At 40.1% G+C, this 15,994-nt stretch overlaps 1 protein-coding gene across 1 annotated transcript in view; it reads right to left on the reverse strand.

Moving 5' to 3' along the window:
- The window catches only part of LOC121632178 (speckle type BTB/POZ protein), a 105,385-nt gene that overhangs the window by 39,415 nt on the left and 49,976 nt on the right, over positions 1–15,994 (reverse strand). Inside the window, 2 exon segments of the mRNA XM_041973415.1 lie at positions 44–171; positions 15,240–15,355. Coding sequence (XP_041829349.1) covers positions 44–171; positions 15,240–15,306 — 195 coding nt within the window. The 5' untranslated portion in view covers positions 15,307–15,355.

Genomic DNA, 15,994 nt, shown 5'->3' on the forward strand with positions numbered 1-15,994 from the left:
TTCTCTAAAACCCCGAGTTAAAATCAACTATCCCAACCCTTACCTCACAGAAAAGTGTTAGTTTGTCATCAGGTAGCTGTTCGTTGGCCCCGTCCTTGAGGAAGTATGTCCGTATGAACTTTTTGATACCCCAGTCCTTCCTCTGGACAAAACGATGCACCCTCTGACTCTCTGGAAATAAACACACAAAAAAACAAGGAGTAACTAAATCTTTTTGGAGGAGACTTTCAAAAAGTGATTAGGCACTGTGTGTGTGAATGTCTGTGCAAAAAAGAAACTTTGTTATGAGTCATGGCCATAAGCAGCGGAGGAACAATGGCAAAAGATGCTGGGTGCAGGAAGTTATGCCTGCAGGGAGCTTTTAACACTTCAGAAGAAAGCAGAATCTCTCTCTCTCTCTCTCTCTCTCTCTCTCTCCTTTTTCCTCTCTATCTTCTCACTGCTGCATAAAGACGAGTGGTAAACATGAGACAGAACTGCTGGGCCTTTTTGGCCAAGAAGTGAGAAATTGCAGGGATCAAAGCAGTCCAATTATCATGTGTTTATGGAGTGCCAATTATCTCTGACAGTGGCAGGAAGGATTCTGTGACACTCAGTTTCACTACAAAGACACAGGACGGTGGTGGAGTTCTTGTGTGTACAACAGTCGAGCTGTATGGTGGTTACAGTTATAGACAGTCATCTAACAGTAAACAATAACGCACCAAGTCTAAACATTATGGCTATGGACTATGACTGCTGCACATATCATGGCAAGTTAAGGCTAACTGCAGATATTAAGAAAGCCAGCCATAAATGCATAAATTCTGCAAGCAATTAGTTGGAGGAATGCAATTATTTCTAAGAGAAATGACATCATTCATTTTGTAAATGAGAATATAATGCTTCCTCACACATTGCTCAAATTTTCTGAATCAGATGAACTGAGATTCAGTGATGAATGATGTGTTTGGGTATGTTGTGCATTCCTATCAAAGAAGCCATGACAATAACACACAATGAAGGTAATAACTTAGGGCTTTATGTCGGTTTTATGTGCCTCATCCTGTAATGGGTTACATGGACAAACGAGAAAAAGCACCCCAAGCTACAAAAGACCCACTTGAAACAAATTGGTTTCTAGTCCTTTCATTTCTTTGTCATTGCTGTGCTTCCAACAATGTTTGATATACACAATGCAACAAAAATGCAGTAACCTGGGCATGTGGGTTCTTCAGTTGTGTTGGCACTGAAAAGAAACACAAAACGGGGGAAAAAAAACAATTATAAAAATTTAAATCTCCATATGACACTGCTTAATGTTTATTTGGTCAGGCTAATGCAGTCTAAAAGCAATGCACCCTCTGTTTCTATTTAGTATATAGACTAAAATTAAATGACAAAATCTTTATTTTGTACAAAAGCTCTTCAAATAATATCAATTGTTGTGTATTTATCCATTTTATATACAGAAAAAATATATTTTGTTTTCCTATGAGTCTTCAGACTGACTTCTTCATGTTGAAGTCATGCCTCTATGAAGGCCACATGAGCTAACCAGGATTATTTGCTCTTCTCCATCCATTCATCCATCCATTTTCTATGCCCACTTATTCCAATGCAGGCTACTATGTATGAGGCAGGGTACACCTTGTATAGGTCACCAGTCCTTTAAAGGGTCAACACACAGAGACAACCAACCACCAAGCTGACACTCAGTCCAAGTAAGAATTTAAAGTGATCAATTAATCTAACATGCATGTCTTTGGACTGTGGAAGGAAGCCAGAGTACTCGGAGAGTAGCCATGTATACATGTTAGCTCATCAAACCCCACCCCCTACAGCCGAGGCTCAAACCTGGAATCTTCTTGCTGTAAGGCAACAATGCTACCACCACACTACTGCAGCCCCTTTTGCTCATCTTATTTCTGAAAATATTACTTTTTGATTGGCTGTGTAGTCAGATTCATTATGACATGCATGGCAGATTTGAGGTGATCAGATACCTCCCAATAATGGATCAAGAATTTAAACATCTGACATGGCCAAATTTTTATACAGTAAACTAATGAAGACCAAACCAACACCAACACAGTGGCAACAGATCTTTTCAGTCCTCTCAAGCCATTTTTACAAACACCAGACAAAATTTGGCATATAGTTTTACAACAGACCTACTCACAAATGCATTAGATAGTCTGATATTTTCAATATGAGATGCATTCTCACAACTGCAAATTCAACCAAGTAGCACGAGGGTAAAGAGGGACATAACGAACAAATTTGCAGTAGAAATTGTTTCACTCACAGCGCACCTAGGATGGTGGATAAGGTACCCTTTTTATGTGTAATGATTGTTTTTGTGTTGACATGTATACCACCTAACTTTGAATGCATCTGTAAAATCAACAAATACATAAAAAGCCATATACAGCTGAGCAGAAAACAGAATGAGACAGCAACTGTTTTCCTCATGCACACTCTCTTAATATGAATTCCCAGGAGGACCACCTGCAGCATTCACTCAGAGATTTTCCACAATTAATGCCGGCAAGATGACAAGTTAAAGTTCACACACAGCATACTTTTTAAGGGCAACAGGACCACTCAAACTTGGTCCTGCAAATCTGCCAACTCCCCATCACCATCAAGCATCAAGTTGATAAGTACTCAATCACTGGCAACTGAGAAGTGGTTAAATGAAACAACACAACACTTCTGTTAAAAGCCGATAGAGCTATATAGTCACCCCATACTGGTCATCACATCTAACACTCATAGATCTCGTGTGCACACTAATGTACATGTGTTTAGTCTCTTTACTTCCACTCAGGCTGCTTTTGCATAGGTCTCAACAGGCGTTCTGCTGACAGATCACAGTAGGAAGCACTAAGATGAAGTGTCAACGCAACTGTAAGATCTTGTGTCAAATCCCCTGTTTGGATCTGAGGGAACAGGCAGTCAAAGACAGGATTGGTGGAGGAGTACAGTGCATATGCAGTTATTCCCACCACTGCTCATGCAGGGGGCCCTTCAATGTAATCCCCTGCCTCTTGAGGCTGCGTACGCAAAGAAGCTGACAGAAATCACCATGCAAACACACACAGATGTAAGTATGAATGCATGCCAATTCACAAAATTTACAAATCTATGCACTCCACTTTTTACACTAGTTTATTCATTGAGTTTATTCATCGTACTGCCAGTAAGTGCAGCAAAAGGAAAGAGTCAGTCTTTAAAAGAAATAGACCAAAGATTTCTACAGCAGCCAAGTAGGCTTGAAAACAAAGTCAAACTTTTGTGACCTCAGTGCACATTCCTGTATGTCGCTGGGTAGACATGAAGCAATAAACTCAATACAAGAATCTTTGTCAGACATCTAAAGGACTTCTTTTTCTGCTGCCTTTCACGCCCTCTTTTATGTCCTTTAAACATGTTTGAAAGACCTGTTATGCGAGACCCAGATGAAGCCCTGAGGCGCAGAAACTACTTGTGAAGTTGTGTTATTTGGGTATGAAACAAGACTACCAGTAACGAATGAGGACTTCCCCAGTGGCAGTATCGAAAGCTAAACTAAGGAGTGAAGAGAAAGGTTGGCAGGAGAGACAGAGATGGTGGGGGGGAGCCAAAAGGAAGAAATCCAGAGAGGTGAGAGGGAATGCTGAAAGAAGCTCCAGCAGACTCGCTGCAAAGAAAAAAAAAAAAAGGTGTGACATTTTCAGAGCTCACCCATGACAGTAAGGTGTCTGTGCGTGTATGTATGCATGCATACAGAGACCGAAGATGAGGGCGTGTGTGTGCTGAGCTCAGCTAATGCCATGCTGCCATCTCCAGTGAGGCATCAGAAACCTGCGTTGGCAGAGAATCAACTGCAGGTCAGATCACTCGCACTCACTGTTTCAGGGAACCAGCCAAGGTGGTGGGCGTGCAGCCACTCTGACAGAATACCAAAAAGAACCGGACAGTGGTTGAGGGGGTCAGTGCATCTGAGACATCCTACTGGAAACGTGTGAAAAAGACTGGGATGAAAGAAAGATTAACAAGCTCTGATAGGAAAACGTGTCACTGCACACCTTCAGAGAAATATATAGGTCTTGTTAATGTATGAAAAAAGGTATGAATTTTGCGTGAAAAATAACACTTACAGTGCAGGCATGTACAGGTGCCACTCAGTGAAGATTTTCAAGTTTATACCCCTTTGCAACAGCACTTTACCAACACTGAAGAGTAAAGTTTCCCACCCTGCCAGAAAAGAGACTGAATGTGATGAGGAAGGTGAGAAAACTGAAGTCTGAGCTGGAGTCAGAGAGATTGAGGAAGGGGGGAGCAGGAGTGATGCCAGGCTGTTTAAGTGAGCAGGGCATCCATATTCAGGCGTAGGGCTCAGGAGCTCAGTTGGCACACAGAAAGAGAAGGTCGTCAGAAGACGAGCTGGCATGTAGAAATATAACAGCCGACAGCAGCCAGAGTCAACACCTCACTTTCCATCTAGCCCTCCTTTAGACATCTTTCACAATTTCCTACATTATAACAATCATATTACCAGCAACAAACCTTTTATTTCTCAGTGAACTGAACAAAATAAGTGATTAGTTTATAAGAGACTTAACCAGGCCTTAGCTAGGACAAATATCTATCGTGCTACTCTATCAGACTTTAAAAATCTCATCTAAAACTTAATTCACATTAACACATTGACTCTCATTGGCTGATACACAGAGTGTTTCAGCAAAAAAAAAAAAATCTAATTCCAATTAAAGATTGAGCTTTAGAAGCTAGTGTCAGCACAAACATGTCTATTGACATTCTCTCTACCAATGTCAATACCAGCTGATTATGTTAAGACTGACCAATAGCTTCGACTCTATTAGCCGTGCTTTACTCACCCACACAGAATGTCTGATCACCTCCATCAGTTACTGAGGGCAACAGACTGACAAGCTCATCCCCACAGCTTCAATTAAATTTAACAAAAAATAAATAAATAAAAATCTCACTCACCAACTGCAAATATAAAAAGAAGACCACCACAATAAAACCCGCTGGAAGTGGGTTCTCTGTCCACCTCATATCCCTATAAGCCCTCTTAGCCTTTGGCTACAACATAAGAAAACCACTAACTGAATGGGAGACTTTACATGGAAACCATTTGAATACAAAGCACCTTGCAGCAGAGAATAAAAACTTTCCATCTCTCCTTTTTGAGCTGTCAGAATAAGTCTGTAAGGGGGGCAGCTGTTTTCTCTGGAAAAAGGAGGAGGAAGGAACGGGGGGTGTCAAGAGACAACTTACAACCTACCCAACAGCCTCAGAGGAGAAAACAGCACATTAAGCCAGGGAAAGAAATGATGTAGCCAAGCATGGTGCAAGAGGCAGGGGGGGGGGGGGGGGGGGGCTGCCACTGCTGCCTGAATCTATCTCCATTAGTAAGTACAGACCATCAGAGGATCCAGACACAGACACATGCTCTCTAGTGGGGAGCTCAAGAGCTGACTGATGCGGATGGCATGTTTTATCAGATAATGTCAGACTTTGCAGTCAAAAATCTGCCATCATAGCTCAGCCCAAACATTAGACTGTATTTATATCCCATCTTTCAAATAATCCGGAAATACTCAATATGCAAACAGACCACTCATTGCATAAACACAACTAACTCAGTCTGCATGAAATTAAACAAAAGGCAGGAACAGTAATGACAAAATTTAACAAAGACTAGACACACAAAAAGCTTTCCAGCTTCTCAGCTGTCCAACTGTGGTACACTTCCATACATTGTGCTCATAACAATTTTATAGTACTTATCCAGTATTTATCCTTCAACCTGGCAAATTTCCATTAAAGAATTTGAACTCAGTTTGCAAGTCATTCAAATTTTTACCTCCAGGCAAAGAGTGTATATGCAGGAAAGTGGCATCCCATCACATAAACAGTCTACAATCACTCAGCTTTCATAATTAAGCCACTTTGTTTTTATTTGGCTTTTTTCCTAAAGGCCTGGATTAAATTGGATTCCAAATGATCCAGAACCGACAGAGCAATCATTACTGCCATATTCTTAGACGAAGCGTTCCCTAAACAAATATGCTGGCAGTTGGGTAATTTTCCCAGTGACAAGACAAGCAAAGTAAAAAGCCCAGGTCTCCCTGAGGGGATTGTGGGAAGTGGAGGAGGGCATATGGCAAGAACGGGATGGGGTGTGCACCATAGAGCACAGCATTTATAGCTGAAGACCCATTGAGACACAAAAAGAGAAAAAGAATGGAAAATGAGATCCTTTTCACTACACTCAGTATCCCCCATATTCAGGCTTTTCCCAGGTCATTTGGAGGTAGCAATGCTCATAAAATGGTCAAGCAATGAAATTAAACACCTCAAAGGTCTTCTTTTAAATCACTACACAAGAAAACCTGCCTCTTAATACGAAAAGCAACTAAAAAAAACAGAATAAAAGCCAAAAGCTGACAATTATTGGTATTCCAATTTTACACAGCAGACATGGAATTTAAAAAGAATTTTAGTGAAAAAAATTAAAATTTTTGAGTGTGAAAAGGAGAAGATGCAGGTCTAATGAGCAAATGAGGGACTGAAGGTTCACATGAGGGAAATGTTTCTCAACAGGAAAAATTATTTCACTTTTTACACAACCTGCACCGCAGGGGCTTGTACACAGCTACTCCGCATACGCCTCTAAATCAAAGACACTTCCGACTCCCACCTCTTCTCTTCTCTCCCTGTGTCCCACCCGCCCAATCTTTCCTCCTCTATGCTTCCTGAACAGAATGCTGCAGGGCACTTGCAGGGAGGGAGGCAGCCAGAAAGCCTGATAACCAGGAAGCGGTCACATCTGGCCCTAACTAATCCTGTTCCACACAAGTTTGCTTCCCCCACCCCCAATAACATAACCTAATTAAAATAAAAATAAATAAATAAAAATAGAAAGTGGAAGCTCATTCATTTTCAATTCATCAACGGGGAGTGAAGCGGACGAAGACTTCTAAAAAGGTTGGGTCTCTTTTAATTAAAATCCAAATTGCACCACGCTACTTTGAATTACATATTTACTGGAAATGAATCCAACCGGCAGTGATTACATAGCCCATATGGCTATCAGTAACTCACATTATTAGACACACTTGGAGTATTAGACACACTCTCTACCTGCAACAAATTTCAGTGCCCCACAGATACAGGTGTGAGAAGACTTTTTCATTTTTAAACTCGCAAACTTTGAGATAGCCTAAGTTTTCCGCTGAGCATACTTTTATGTAGCATGGCTTAAAAAGGTTTATGAGTAATAATAGCAAACTCATTTCTGATGTCATGTTAAGAAATGTACGGCTGGAACATTGGGGTGGGTGTTGGCCCATGCCAGGTGACTGTAGGGGGGGGTGGTCCTCCTGGGCATGGTGTGGGCCCTCTGCCATGGGGGGGGGGGGGGGGTTCTGTCCGGTCTTAGTGGTGGGGTTTGGGTTTGGGTTCGTGCTCCGTGATCGCCTAGGTCTCTGGGCTGCCCTAGACTATCTCTAGCCTCTGTAGAGGCGGGGTCACATTTGCACGATCACATTCATCTCTGCTCACTCCTGACTCCTCATACTCTACATGCTGACACAGTCACTAAGTTGTCCAGCGGGTTTATACAAAAGCTGTTTTTGTTAAGGTTTTATATGTTAAGGTGTGTCTTTGGTACTTTGGTTGTTGTTGTGATACATCTTGTGATTTTCTTGGTTATGTTTTAGGAGCCCCTAATGACTGTCAGCTTAGTTTACCTGTAAAACCTGTAGGAAATTCTCTGTTGTGTTTCTGTACAGGTGTAGCGGTTTGTTGTCTGGTGTTAGGTTGGATTGATGGGTTGTTGCCTCTATCTACTGTATCTTTGTGTCCTCTTCCTCCTCCAGTTTCTGTTTTTACTTCTCTTCATTGCTGTCCTTTATTTTCTGTCCCCTCCGGTCAGGTCCAGCAAGATTACATAAATTCCATAATACCAAATAAATAAGATAAAACAATATATTTAAACAAATAAAGAAATAAAAAAATGAGATTATTAAGAGAAGCCTCATACCCATAAAGCTCCTCTTGGCAAAGCAAATTTGTTCAGCACAACAGCCAGACCATCATTCTGTTTGCTACAATACTGAACAGATCAAGTAAAACAAAAGAAAAAAAAACAAAGAAAATGTAGTTTTGGACAGACAGAGAATCAGCTTGTTTTTACTTCAAGGATTCACAACAGCCAGTTGAGAGAAGAGAGAAGAATCATTTGTAATTTCTCACAATTACTATGGAAATCAAAGAAAGGGTCATAAAAAAGAGGGTGCTGTATTGCTGTTGTATTCTATACAGCTTAGGGCTCTCCATCCATCCATCCATCCATCCATCCATCCATCCATTTTTTACTGCTTATCTGGGGTCGGGTCGTGGGGGCAGCTGCCTAAGCAGGGAAGCCCAGACTTCCCTCTTCCCGGCCACATTCCCCAGCTTGTCTGGGGGGGATTCCCGGGATCTCCTCCTGGCGGCATGTGCCTGGAACACCTCACCAGGGAGGCGTCCAGGAGGCATCCTAACCAGATGCCCGAGCCACCTCATCTGGCTCCTCTTGATGAGGAGGAGCAGCGACTCTACGCTGAGCCCCACCCAGATCACTGAGCTTCTCAGCCTATCTCTAAGGGAGAGCCCGGCCACCCTGTGGAAAAAACTCATTTTGACAGCTTGTGTTCATGATGTCATTCTTTCGGTCACTATCCACAGCTCGTAACCATAGGTGAAGTTAAGAATGTAGATCGACCGGTCAATTGAGAGCTTTACCTTTGGGCTGAGCTCCTTCTTCACCAGGAGTCTGACTTACCCATGGCTTTGGTCCCTTCTCCTTTGGCATTGAGGATAGAAAACTTAAACTTGGTGCACACTTCACTTTTTGGGCAGCTAACCAACAGAAGGCAAAGTGATAAAGAGTCTTTCCTCTCCTCATCTAGACTTTTAGGATTCATACACAAACACCTGGAGGGGAAAAGAAAAGGAAGAAACATACAAGTGAGACAGATAAAGCTGAAAGGGGAATCTAATGCTTCGGTTCATGGAAGGTGTTTGTAATGTTTATTACTGGTACATTACTCTATTAGTAATGAGCAATAACTATTTTGATCCTTCTCCCATTTTCATGCTCTGGTTCAGATTTTTACTGATTGGATCCTTAAATGCCACAAAAACTAATTTCTCTTCATCATCATTGTCAACCTCACATACATAAACTGAAGTCACCAACCTATCAGAGAAAATGCTGATCTAAACTCACCCGCTGAACCATAACATCAGGATGGTTAAAAAGCCGAACAGGCACACAGCTGGAAACCATACACTTTTTTTATATATAACAGTTTATGATGTTTTGAACAAAATTGTGAAACTAATTAAATCATGTACGGTGAACTTTTGGTGTGGTGGTTAGCACTGCAGCCTCACAGCAAGAAGGTCACTGGTTCAAGCCTCTGCTAGGGGGAGGGTCAAACTGGGGGGCGGTGGCCTTTCTGTTTAGAGTTTGCATGTTCTCCCCATGTATGCGTGGTTCTCTCCAGGTACTCCAGCTTCCTCCCATCGTCCAAAGACATGCATGTTAGGTTAAATGGTCACTCTAAAATCTCCCTAGGAATGAGTGTGAGCATGAATGTCTCTCTATGTTGGCCCTTTGCTGGTGACCAGGCAAGGTGTACCCTGCCTCTCACCTGTTAAAATGCTGGGTTGGGCTCCAGCTTCTCCATGACCCTTAATGGATAAAACAGTACAGATAATGAAAAAAAAGGATGAAAAAATGAATCCTTCATAATGCAATAATTAACATTTTACTGTGTTTCAGTTATGATATTACACAACTGAAGAGCAAACAGAGCAAACAGTCTGCGCTTTCTTAGCAAACACTCAGAAGCGTAACACAAGACAATATTTCCATCTCAAACAGCAATAAACTTGCAGAGAACTAAACTGCCAAAAGCAAAACATTTCACACTGTTTCCTTTCCTTCAAGAAAAGTAAACAAACAACAGCTCTGCAACTGAAAGGATATGAATAAAGGGGGTAAATAATCTACTCTGTTGTCAGAGAAAACAAAACCCACCTCAACTTCTGTCTAGGCATGAGCCCTCAGGCTAAACCCCCTGAACATGAAATATAAAAGGAGATTTCCAGACCTACAGTAGATTTGTCAGTCCAGCTAAATATATCCTAATTCATTCAACTAGTAAATACATTATGTTAGACATACAAACAATATGTTTTTGAAAGGTAATCCACTACAATGCTGTTATTTTTCATTATGTTAATAAAACAGTGGAGTCATAGACTTTTTTTTTTTAATGGAGGCCTTTTTATAAAAGAATTATAGCTGTGCATAATGATGCATTTGTAACATATGGATCCCTTGTTCCATAGCCTGTTATAGTTTAAGAAACATGAAACACTTTAACAAGCCATATGGACCATTAATTAACATATTAAGCATAAAGATGCTGTAAAATTGCTAAGCTATGTAAGAAAAATATATTTTACAAACATTTCATGAAATAGAGCTTTACAGACCCTGCTTTGAAAAAATAAAAATAAAAAAAATAACTCATGCTAAGTTTCTTTGATAGGCAATTATTGTGCCATAAGTTCTGCATTCACCTTATCAAATGACCTCAGATAAACAAATGAACTGTGGCACCTCAAATACTCATCTGTCTGCAGCACCAATAACTCAAGCTTTTTGCAAGTGATGTTAAGGGTCATTTTGATATTTTTTTCAAACCAATACCTTATAAATCCTGGCCTGTATTTTTAACTGTTTATAATTAATATATATTTCAGTATTTTATTTTAATCTATATTAAATTAGCCCTCCTACTGTAGAGTCAGGCCTGCAGAGCAGTGGAGAATCATTTCTTAAGTGGATGCTGATTGTGATGTTTGCTACACCGGGTGTGAAAACCAGCTAAATTAATAACCAAGACAGTAAAGCTCTGTAAATTATTTGTGGTTATTGGCATAATGATTAAAAACTTTGCTTATTGTAATTTTTCTACAATGCTACAATTTAGTTTACATCTTAAAAGGTAACTGAACAGCTTCTACCATGTGTTATTTTACCACACACAATAGTCATTTCTTTTAGACCTGCTATATGTCTACAGCCACAACATTACTGCATAAGACATTGAAATATGTTCAAATGCACTCTGTGAGAATAAAAACATTTAATTTTACAACTAAAATATTAAACATCAAACACCAACAATACTCACCTGATTCTGTAATGCCAGCAGGCAACTTGTAAGCACACACTGATAAAACGGTGATCTTCCTCTGCGTTGTCTTTTTAATTTATTAAAGGTAAACAGGCCCAGCTTAAAGATGTAAAAGGGTGGTCAGACAGAGGAGGCTACCTGCAGCAAAGAGCTTGGCAACAAACATTTTTTCTTTTTTTATTCACTATTATTGTTTATTTTCATTATGTTCATTATTTATTTTTTCATACCCTGCATAATCTAAAAAGTATTTTAGTTGACATTGGCTGATTTTTTTCCCATGAATCTTCTTCAGGAGCTGCAGCTCAAACACTTGGGGTCCGCTCTTGTCTTCTGACAACACTCCTTTGCAAGGCTTCACCAAAAAAGGAGACAGCTTTTACATTTTTTTAGAAACATTTAGGGTAGCATTTCTTAATTTCTTGGATAACTTTAGTGTTTCTGTTAGTCTTTTAGTCGCTGCTGACTTCCTGGGAAAGACTTGAGGTTGCAGTGATCAAGCACATTTGACTCTCATCCAGCTTTTTTTGTTCATTTGGCTCCATGAAAAACTCTTAGATTAGTAGGGAAAGCAGATCACACTCATACAAGCAGATTCCATGATTAGGGATGGGAATCAAAAACCGATTCCAAGCCGGAAACGGTTCCAAATTTTCCAAAGCACATGCTTATCAATGGACTTATCAATGCTTTTATCAGGGCTGACAGGTGCTAGCCAGTTCACTGACTGCAAATAAACAATGTCAGACATGCACGTGTGATTGTTGTTGGAAGAGGGGATCCAGAGGACATCTACATCTACTGTTACGGCTGTCAGCTGTGCAACCAATTACTCCATCTGCTATGCAAATCACTATGTCTCGTCACCTGGCTGGGATTGGCTGCATTCCGCCACACCTTCCTCACCTGCTCCCTGGTTCGCTGCCCTCTGGATCAATCGCTGCTGCTGCTTCCTCACTTCATGTATAAAAGGGTGTGGCATCCCTTTAGTAGCTGGCAGCTGTGTTCTGGCTGACAGTTTGCACTCTTGTAGTGACTTGCTAGTTTGGTTTGATTTGTGTATTTAATACTATGTCTGACCCCTTGGGTCTTGTATTGAGCCTTGTCATTGTAATTGGCGTCTGTCAAACATTTGGGCCAGTTAGGTCTGTCCACTTACAGTCTTTGTTTGTTGTCTTGTTTAGTTACTGGTGCTGCTTCTGTTGTGTTTTAGTTTGCTTAGTCCATTCGGTTTTACTTATTTCTTTGATTTGAGCAGCAGCAACCTTCCATCCCTCCTGGTTTCTGTTATTTGTCCACCTGCCATAGAACAATATAGTCCCTGTTACTCCATCTTACATCTGGGCATCAGTCTTTTGTGTTACTTCCTCCTTCCCTAGCTGAGCCGGGTCGTAGCATCTACAATATACATTTCATTAAGAAACAAAGACAGAAGCTCTAATGTCTGTGTTGAAAGGACCAATAATATTAAAAGCTCATCAGACAGACCTATATCCTTGGGCAGAGGAGTACACAGCCTAACCACTACTTGTAGTGTACTTGCTGGGGGTTTGCCTGATGTGCAGCTTCGTTTAATTCAATCCAGTTATCAAATTAATGGAATAACTTCCTGCTTTAATAATAATAATAATAATAATAATAATAATAATAATAATAATAATAATAATAATAATAATAATAATAATACATTTTATTTGTTGGCGCCTTTCTTGACACTCAAGGTCACCTTACAGGATAAAACACAAGAGTAAAACAAATCAATAAATACATTCATAAATTAACAGATACATAAAACAATAATAAAAGCAGTGTGAAATATTACAGTGAGTATGCCAGTTTCAACATATGTGTTTTGAGTTTGGATTTGAACAGTTGTATTGAATCAGAGTTACAGAGGTCTGGGGGGAGGGAGTTCCAGAGATGAGGAGCAGAGCAGCTGAAAGCTCTACTCCCCATGGTAACAAGGCGGGCTGGGGGGACGATGAGGTGGATGGAGGAGGAGGATCTGAGATGGATCAGAAATGTAGGGAGGAGCGAGGTGATGGATGGCCTTGTAGGTGAACAGCAGGATTTTGTAGTGGATGCGGTAGGTGACGGGGAGCCAGTGGAGCTGCTGCAGAACAGAGGTAATGTGATGGGTGGATGCGGTTCTTGTGATGACCCGGGCTGCTGCATTCTGAACCAGTTGAAGTCTATAAAGTGTTTTTTGGGGAAGACCGAACAGAAGGGAGTTACAGTAGTCGAGACAGGAGGTGACAAGACTGTGAACGAGTATGGCGGCGGTGTGAGGGGTGAGGGAGGGGCGGAGGCAGTTGATATTGCGAAGGTGAAAATATGCTGACCGGGTTATGTTACTGATATGTGATGTAAAAGACAGAGTGCTGTCGAGAATGACACCCAGACTCTTTACCTGAAGGGAGGGGGAAATGGAAGAATCATCAATGGGAATGGAGAAACTGTCAGATTTGGAGAGAGTGGATTTGGTGCCTACTAGTAAAATTTCTGTTTTGCTGCCGTTTAGTTTAAGAAAATTTGAGGTGAACCAGGACTTAATCTCTTGAAGACAATCTGTGAGGGAAGATGGTGGGAGGGTAGAGTTAGGCTTGGTGGAGAGGTAGAGTTGGGTGTCATCCGCATAGCAATGAAAATGTATGTGGTGTTTTCTAAAAATATAACTGAGGGGGAGGAGGTAGATGAGGAACAGCAGGGGCCCAAAGACAGAGCCCTGGGGCACACCAGTGGTGACTGGGAATGACTGGGAGGTAAATGTTTTCAACTGGATAAACTGAGTGCAGCCAGGAATTCATCACTGACAAATTTAGTTTTCCACCTTTTGGGGAAAATATTCCTGCTGTATTTCTGTCTGGAGGCTATTAGCAGCTTGTTGATTTATCAATTAGCTTACCTGTAGCCACAGGTGTATATGTGCTTCATGGAGACTTTTGTAGGCTATATTCGGGTAAACTGTTAATAAGTGAGCAGATGAGAAATAAATGGCAGTCATGTAAATAAAACAAATACCATATTGTTGTTTAATTAAAGGATAAAGTATAACCCTGTGAAAGGTCTAAAAGGAAAGGTCTAAAGCCAAGCGGGGCGCCACTGATATAATTGTAGGGAAACATTGTTATTAGAATCCAATCAGAAGCCAGATATTGGAATAATGCATCGCTCCTTTCATCATCTGGTGAATCTTTTTCCAGTGAAAGTGGCTATACTGCATTAATAAGCAACACAATACAGTGATATATTCTTGCATTCTTGGTTGACTTAATTTAAACATCAACTGACTTTTTATATTAAGTGGTGTATTATGTTTTTCTTTTTTTTAGACAAGATCTGTAGTTTTGGCATTCATATCAGTTTTAAGATATTATTGATCTGAATCATTTTCTGTACACTGTGTGGAGTTGACAAAGATTCTCAACTCAGTTTGCTCGTTTTAGAAACTAAATAGTGTTTTGACACTAAAACTGTGTCGTATAGTTGTTCCTTCTTAGACAATTAGGTCAGGAATCGATTTCACAACTGATTTAATTTTTGTTGTCAGATTCTGCAATTCTGTGTTTTTGACATCGTAGAAATCGCAGGGCCCTGCAAAAGCAAACGGCTGCAATCTAAGATCTTAGCTCTATGCAAAAGTGTTTTGACAGCAATTCCAGAAAGCAAACGAGCAGTTCAACTGAACATCCCAAAAAGTATCCTTAATAATAATAATTTCAAATGCAGATAAAGCTGAAGGTGCATTGGATCCCAGCCAACCAAAAGCTAAGAAAAAAAAATGGATGATTCATACTGTGTATGTGCAAGAACCTTGAAGTGGATGGTTTTAAACTTGTAAAAAAAAAAAAAAAAAAAAAAGATCCACCTCTCAAAGATGCAATAAACTGAAAAGCCTTGAGAAAACTGTTTAAAAGAGTGTTTTTCAAAAATTCCTAGAAATAAGATGCAGAATTTTCAATATATAAACAAGGCATCACTAACCATTTGAGTTTGTCGTTGGCTGCTGAGGAGAAAGTAGAGATCTTAATGACGTCTCCCATATCTTCATGTCAGAAGTTGTTGATGGTCCAAATGCAGGAGAACTTCACCTCTTTGATCTAGAGGGGGAAAAAAAGAGGATGGACTGAAACCAGATCTTTTTATTTATATATTTATATATCTATATGGGTAAGTGATGTTTGGTCAGCCTGGACTTCAAAACCGCACATCAAAACTGCCTTTCATCTCAATAAACACTAACAACAAACGACAGGAAAGAAGAAAGGATATTGCAAAAGTGGCAAAAAAATACTAAACAAAACAACTTTGCAAGGACATAAGAGATGAAAAACAGATCATCAATGACATATTTTATCTACTGTGTCATTTAACAAGAAAGCGAAGTCTCTGCTAACTCTGAAGTGTAATGAGTGAAACAATTAAAATCTCACAGCTCAGACACCCTTTAAACAAAGAAAACAAACTCAATCACACCGATCTTTATGATAAAATAAATAGAATTGGAAAATATCCAAAGGGCAACAGTATTAATAAGGAAAAGTGTGACAATTAAAACTGGAAGCTTTTTCAATTAAAAGGGCACCAATAAGTATGACTTTCTTATGAGAAATTTTAAACTATTCTCACTGAGAATTAGCTTGATTTAATTAAGAATTAGAACAAAAGTTTCCTACGAAGACAATGAACTTGAGTTTCATCAGCCACTCAGCAGATCTTAGCTTTACACTCCATAGATT

Source organism: Melanotaenia boesemani, chromosome 2, assembly GCF_017639745.1.
Source record: "Melanotaenia boesemani isolate fMelBoe1 chromosome 2, fMelBoe1.pri, whole genome shotgun sequence".
Taxonomy (NCBI): Eukaryota; Metazoa; Chordata; class Actinopteri; order Atheriniformes; family Melanotaeniidae; genus Melanotaenia; species Melanotaenia boesemani.